Source organism: Argentina silus, assembly GCF_951799395.1.
Source record: "Argentina silus genome assembly, chromosome: 9".
Taxonomy (NCBI): domain Eukaryota; kingdom Metazoa; phylum Chordata; class Actinopteri; order Argentiniformes; family Argentinidae; genus Argentina; species Argentina silus.
The window spans coordinates 18,187,254-18,194,753 of NC_139663.1; the positions used below are offsets into that span (position 1 = coordinate 18,187,254).

The 7,500-nt window shown below is 49.3% G+C and overlaps 1 protein-coding gene across 1 annotated transcript in view; it reads left to right on the forward strand.

Moving 5' to 3' along the window:
- Positions 1 to 584: 584 nt before the first annotated feature.
- The window catches only part of llgl1 (LLGL scribble cell polarity complex component 1), a gene marked incomplete at its 5' end in the record, with an annotated part of 23,762 nt that continues 16,846 nt past the window's right edge, over positions 585 to 7,500 (forward strand). The window contains 2 exons of the mRNA XM_083677610.1: positions 585 to 665; positions 2,645 to 2,742. Of these exons, the coding sequence (XP_083533736.1) occupies positions 585 to 665; positions 2,645 to 2,742 (179 nt within the window). The remainder of the gene's footprint in view (positions 666 to 2,644; positions 2,743 to 7,500) is intronic.

Sequence of the window (7,500 nt, forward strand, 5' to 3'; positions counted from 1 at the left end):
TAAGTACAATGTGATTTGATTATTATGGAAATAAAAAAATAAAAAGTTTATGCTGAAATAATGTGTGTGTGCAGTTTTGTGGTCCGTGACTAAGCGGATCCCAGACCTGTGTTCATCAAAAAATGCCAACATCAGAGTTTATTGGATGAGGAGAAATTCTTCGCCATCTTATTGGCTCTTGAGCCTGTCACGGTTGAACCGCGCTGGGTAAGTGGGCGTAACTCTGAAGATTGGTCACAGATTTCGCTCTTCTGATTGGAGAGCACAAGGCAGGGTTCTTGTGAACGGGCGTTTGTGGTCAGACGGCCTGAACAGCGCCAGAGAGAGAGAGAGACAGACACACACAGAGAGAGAGAGAGAGAGAGAGACACACACACACACACACACACACAGAGAGAGAGAGAGAGAGAGAGAGAGAGAGAGAGAGAGAGCGAGCTACAGCCCCCTACAGACAGAGGACAATACAAAAGCAACGCAGCCTGCATGGGCTAGTATTGTTTCGCTGCACTGATTTAACCGCTGAGGAATTCACCGCTCCGGGCGCGTCTCCACCGAGCGGGACCGTGTCTCTCTGCCGCCTCACGATGATGAAGTTCAGGTTTCGTCGGCAGGGCAACGACCCCCAGAGAGAGAAGATTAAACAGGAGCTGTTCGCCTTCAACAAGGTAAAGTAACGGTTTAGAGTAAACAACACCACCGCCAATGCTGTTTGCTGCTTCTGGGGGAATTCTTCACCCCCCCAAAACCAAACCAAATCAAACCAAACCAAACCCAGCCCGCTGACCCGAGTTGCAGCAAAATGGGTTTTTGAGGGGGGGAGCAGATTTTGAGGCGAGTCTGCAGTACGGAGCTTTCGTCCCCGACCGCTCCTCGCGTTCAGATTTGTGCAAACCAAAAAAAAAAAACACGCAGAAATGTGGATGTAGATGCTAGCGCAGGGTTGATGGCGTGATCGGAATGTAGCCGTGGTATTTAATTGTTTTCGCGGCGTGTTGTTAAATTGTTTTTTTTGTTATCCACTTAGGCTTGTTCAAACTAAACAACAACAAAAACTTAGCCTTCTCTGAAATACAAAGTTAATGAGCAAATGAATTGGATCAAGACGAAAGATGATCGTGATATTTATTCTTTCTTATTGAAAGAAATCTATTGCTTTATAAGTGTTTGGAGCTGTACAAGTGGTCAAGTTGGAACTATTGAAATGTTATGTTTGTTATGGTTTTGCCTGCGATATTCACAGTACACACTGTCCATTTAGACATTTCTCCAATAGAGTACATTTATTCGACATTTCCAAGAATGATTGGTCCGTATGATTAGTTCATTAGGTCATCCCGTCTTCACTTCTGTCCTCGACAAGACCTGAACGCCAGGCCTAGATAGGATCTCTGTCGGTTGGCACTCCATGTTAGGGGGGGCTTTGTTTTGTGTGTGTGTGTGTGTGTGTGTGTGTGTGTGTGTGTGTGTGTGTGTGTGTGTGTGTGTGTGGAGACACACACTCTCTTAGATCAAGGATGAGGTGAGTCAGTGTGGCGGTGTAGAGATGTTGGGCAATGGGCCGTGTGTGTGGAGCAGGAGGGCTGAAGGATGTGATTGTGGCCCTTAAGGCTGTGGACTCTCCATAGCACTTTGACAGTTACCGACCACACACACACACACACACACACATACGCTGCACCCTCCCCACCAGGGCAGTGAGGGCTTGGCACCAGCTGCCAATTGTCACAGAGGTGGTCCTTTAACTGGGACACACGTGTATGTGTGTGTGTGTGGGGGGGTGGTAGAGAGGGCAAATGAGTGTTTAATGGTGTGTGTGTCTGCCAAGGAGGTGCAGGTGGTGTAGGTGTCGAGGCATAAAGATTGAGCTGAGACGTGCCCTTTCACTGCTGTCGTCTGTGTGTCTGTCTGTCTGCTGGTGAGAGGTGGAGGTCTCTGACACACACACACACACACACACACTAATGTAGCCTAGACGTAGGCCTACATCTCAAAGACGGAGAAGGACCAAACAATCGTGGTATTTTTTCAATAGGCTGTCGTCTTTTCACGTTTCTTCCCTGTGCATCTCTCCTCCTGTCTCTCCGTTCCACTTCTCTCCTCCTGTCTCTCCGTTCCACTTCTCTCCTCCTGTCTCTCCGTTCCACTTCTCTCCTCCTGTCTCTCCGTTCCACTTCTCTCCTCCTGTCTCTCCGTTCCACTCCTCCTTCAGTAAACGCTTTCCCAGCTGCTTCCCCCCCCCCCCCCCGTCTCTTCACACCGACCAGGAGGAGTGAGTTAGTTTTAATCCTGTTTAACAAGCTCTGCCCAATGCTCCTATAAAACAATCATTCCACAGTCCACTCTTCTTCGACTTAGAGGATTCCTCCCAGACGCCTCACTCACTGTGTTCTCCAGCCTATAGGCTACCACACACACACACACACTTAGACACACACTCCCTTACGTCTTACTCACTGCACCCTCTCCACGTCCCCGTCCCCCACCCACACACACACACACACACACACTCCGATACTTCAAAGCTGTCCTCACATGTTTTCATAATTCTACCAAGGTGCCAAACACTGTGAACTGAATAAGTCATAAGTAGAGTCTTAACATGTGTGTGTGTGTGTGTCTCTCTCTCTCTCTCTCTCTCTCTCAGACGGTGGAGCATGGATTTCCTAACCAGCCCAGTGCTCTGGCCTACGACCCCAAACTTCAGCTCATGGCCATCGGGACCAAGTCTGGAGCCATCAAAGTGTATCCTTTACCACCTCCTGTCTCCCTCCCTCCCCCTCTCTCTCTGTGTGTGTGTGTGTGTGTGTGTGTGTGTGTGTGTGTGTGTGTGTGTGTGTGTGTGTGTGTGTGTGTGTGTGTGTGTGGTCAGATCTGTGATCACAATGAAAGGAGGCCAGGAAAAGAATTGGGAAACTATTTGACAGTCTTGGGATGGAGCCACAGTCTGACTTATGCTCCTCTGATGCTGAAAGGTCAGTATGTCTGTCCCACTCGACTTTTCCTGTCATAATTCCTGCACCGGACAGTTTTGCAGTACTTGAGCTTGATGCTTTCATTTCATTCATGTTTAATTGATTCAGCAGTTGAGCAGTTGTTTAGTCCCAGTATTGCAAGCTGCTTGCTTCCTCTCTAGCTGATCACAGCTTTGACGCACTCTAGATCTTAGCTGTGTGTGTGTGTGTGTGTGTGCGCTTTGACGCACTCTTCATCTTAACTGTGTGTGTGTGTGTGTGTGTGCTTTGCCGCACTCTTCATCTTAACTGTGTGTGTGTGTGTGTATTTGTGTGCCTGCTTTGACGCACTCTTCATCTTAGCTGTGTGTGTGTGTGTGTGTGTGTGTGTGTGTGTGTGTGATGATGCAGTAGAATCAGCTTGCTGTGAGAGAGGCTGGTAGTACCAGGCACCGCTCCACTGAGACAGAGAAGGGAGGGAGAGAGAGAGAAAAACAGTTCCAGTTATTTTTGTCCCAATGCCTTTATAGAAACACTGTTAAGGTGACAACATTATGTCAGGAGCCTCACTACTTAGATGGAGTCATCACCATGTTGAATACACCTATTCTTTGAATGTGTGTACACCTGTGTGTGTGTGTGTGTACCTGTGTGTGTGTGTACCTGTGTGTGTACCTGTGTGTGTACCTGTGTGTGTGTATTCTTCCTCTAGCCCTCTGGGCCCCCCCCCCCATCCCTCTACCAGTGTCAGAGTCAGATGTGTGGTTCTCACACCAAAGACTAGACCGCTAAGACGCCTCGTGGTCACAGTTAAACTGCGGTCAGCAGGGCTTGTCTGGGGAGGGGGGGAGTGGGGCAGGACCAGGTCAGGGGTTAAGAGAGATTGTGTTTTCTTTTTTTGGGGGGACAGACACTTTGAAGATTGAGAAGAGAAGAACTGCAGTGTTGTGTTTCTATTTTGCAGCTGTAGTCTCGCGTTGTCTCCCTCTGCCTCTCTCTGCCTCCCTCCCTCTCTGTCTCTGTCTGTCTGTCTCTCTCTCTCTCTGCCTCTGTCTCTGCCTCTCTCTCTCTCTCTGCTCTGTCTCTCTCTCTGCCTCTCTCTCTCTCTCTCTCTCTCTCTCTCTCTCTGTGTTTATGAAGACAGAGTCAGATTACACCCAGAGTCTCTGCTCCAACCACAGGCTGGGGCTCTGTGAGGGGAAGGGGACACTGTGGTGAAGCACAGTAATGAGAACTCAGAAAAAAACAAAAACAAAAAAAAAAACACTCTGTGTGTGTGTGGGGGCTGGGGAGATATGGGGGAGTCTGTCTCCCCTTATGGAATGCATGTTGTGCTGCCCTGGGTTAACCCTGTATGTGTGTGTCTGTGTGTGTCTGTGTCTGTGTGTGAGCATGCTTTGTCGCTGGGTCTCGTCTTAATGAAGGCATCTTTTGCGTTCCACGGCTACCAGTGCAGCAGTTAAGAGAGAGAGAGAGAGAGAGAGGCGGCCTGCAGAGTTTCAGAGACATGCTTATAGGGGCTACATAGCGGCTCATAACCACCACGCCAGTTTGCGAAGCTTCATGACAATATATAATAATCCTATATACTCCTGTTCATATGTAGAATATAATCTGTCTGATTTATATTCAGTGTCTCTGTATGGAATTAAAGTTGCAGCTTTGTGTTATCCCAGTATAGCCCCCTGTTAGCTTGACTAGCCTGTGTTAGCTTGACTAGCCCCTTGTCAGCTTGACTAGCCCCTTGTCAACTTGACTAGCCTGTGTTAGCTTGACTAGCCCCTTCTATGGCTAGCTCTGGGCTAGCTTGTAGCCACTGGCTAGCTCTGTGATGTGTGGTGAGCAACCGTTGTTTTCTGCTCTCTGTGTGATGTGTTTGCTGATCCGTCATGCCTCCATGCTGAACACAGAAACTGTCTGACTGTGTTTTAGTATCGTCCACTCAGCAGCACAAGGACAGGCAAATATTGACTCTCCCTCCGCCTGCGTTTGATCTCCCAGTGTCACTAGACTGCCATCTCCTCTACTAGCTGTCCCGCCTCGACCTCGCCTCCCCTCTCACCCCCTCTACCTTAGTCCTCTTCCTTTCCCTCTCCTCCTCTTCTTTCTTTCCTCTGGGCTCCCCCTATCCTTTCCTCCTCCTCCTCCTGTCCTCTTCTCCTTCTCTCCACGTCTTCTGAACCTGACCTACAGATGGTCTTTTCTGGTTCTGGTGTTCTCTGTTTACTTGAAGGTTCTGTCGTCATGTTGTGATCTTCTGTTGTGTGGTTCTGTGTGTATGTTCTGTGACTCGGTCAGTTCAGGTGTGTGTGTGTGTGTGTGTGTGTGTGTGTGTGTGTGTGTGTTCTTTGACTAGGTCAGTTCTGGTGTGTGTGTGTGTGTGTTCTGGAGTCTTGGTCTCAGTCGGTCTGATGAAACCCAGCTGAGGAAACAGAGACACTGATTCACTCACTAACACTCCTCCTCCCACTCACTTTCTTTCTTTTCTCTCTCTCTCTTTTTGCTCTCTCCTGCTTTCCCTCCTCCCCTCTCTTACTTGCTTACCCTCTCTGTGTGTGTGTGTGTGTGTGTGTGTCTCATTTTGTGTCAGTCCCTCCTCATTAGTATTCTATTGGGCTCCTCAGATTCACAACACAGGGCCTTTAAACCAGCCTCACCCTCTCTCTCACCCTCTTCACTCTCCTCCTCACCCCTTTGCCCATGCAAGACTCCTCTTCAGTGTTCCACTTATCCCCACAGAACACACACACACACACACACACACATCCCCCTCCTACTGTTGCGCTGAGCTGGGCCATTGTTGTGGGGCTCTGCTAGGATGGGGTGGGAGGAGGGGAGTTGGCTTGGTTTAGTGCTGAGTGTTGAGGGGGTCTGTAGAGAGGGGGGGGAGAGAGGCGGGAGGGGGAGGTGGGGGTCTTAATGAGCTGGACATCAGAGGGGGTCGTCTCTGCTCCTGTTTCATGGGGGGGGGGGGGGGGGGGTGCAGAGAGAGAGAGAGAGAGAGAGAGTTGGCTGGACTGCTTTAGCTCAGAAAGAGAGGAGTTGGGTTGGGGAGCATGGGGGGTGAGGAGGAGGGAGTTGTTAGGTTTGGGGGGGGTGGGGTGGAGTGGAGTGGAGTGGAGTATGGGGGAGAGAGTTGTCTAGGCTTGGTCTTTCTCCAGTGGGTCTGGGTGGGTCTGTTTGGCCTGACTGACATAGACATGAGCCAGAGGGGTGGGTGGGTGGGTGTGTGTGTGTGTGTGTGTGTGTCTGTGTCTTACAGGAAATCTGGGAATATAACTGACTTACCAAAGCTTTAAACAGTGTGTGTGTGTGTGTACTGACTATCTTCTAACTATCCTCTTGTCTGTCTTCCTCCATGTCCTCCCATCCATCTCCCTGTCTGTCCCTCCTCACGTCTGTCTGTCTGTCTGTGGACGTGCGTTGCTGTTGTCTCTGTGTCAGAGTGGAGCACAATGGCGTCTGTTTGTCCGTATTCAGACCGTGAAATCGCTTTATCCCCGCTAACGCTCCCCCTACGCATCACCGCACAATCACACTGCACCGCTCACAGACAGGAGATGAGTGAGTGTGTGTGTGTGTGTGTGTGTTTTTCTCAGTGATAATGAGTGCGTTACTGTAGGCCTGTGTGTGTTTCAGTGCCAGTGATAATGAGTGCGTTACTGTAGGCCACCACGTGTGTGTGTGTGTGTGCGTGTGTGTGTGTGTCTTAGTTTTGAGTGGGATGATTCTCTCGTACTGTACACAGAAACAAACCCTCACTCCTCAAAGTCGTTTGTCCAGATATGTTGTATGCTGTAATATCGCCATGCTCTCATTGTGCAGATATCCGTCCCCCCCTCCCAGTGGAGTAGTTGTGTGTGTTCAACAGGTTGTCCTCTGACTGATGGGCATGTTGACCATTCAGAGGAGGGGCTCATCGATGTGCTCTGCGTCGGTTGCTTGGCCAATTTCCTGGATTGCTTTGTTGATGATTTGTTTCCCGTGAGGAACTGGAGACATGAGTGAGTGATTGATTGGTCAGAACGGTTAGCTTGCGGTTTGATTGGTCAGTGTGGTGGTGTTGTTGTTGTTGTTCAATTCTTCCTTGTTGTCACTGCTCTTCCTTTCGCCTCCTTATGTTTTCAAATGAGGAGTTTTGAGGTGCAGTCGTGAGGATGTTGGGAAAAAAAACTGGAGCATTCTCTAGACTTCTAATTCCCATCCCCTGTGTTGTTTGGAATGGTCAGACGTGATGGTTAAACAAGTTCATATGTTTGTTGATCTTCCCTGCGGTGAAGCCATCTTGGGAATTTGAGTCTGCTCCTTTTATCTCTTATCAAAGTCTGTGTGTGTGTGTGTAGGGGTTAGTGTGTGTGTGTGTGTGTGTTGGCAGGGCATATGGTCTGTATTAGGCCAGATAACAGAATAGCATTCACCAGTGGTTTTTAAGGGAGATTCTGTGCAGACAGACAGAGAGAGAGAGAGAACGTCTAGACCAATGATCTTGTGTGTCTAGGTGATTCACTAGGTTGTGACGAGACCAATCTCGCTGAGGACAGACCAGAAC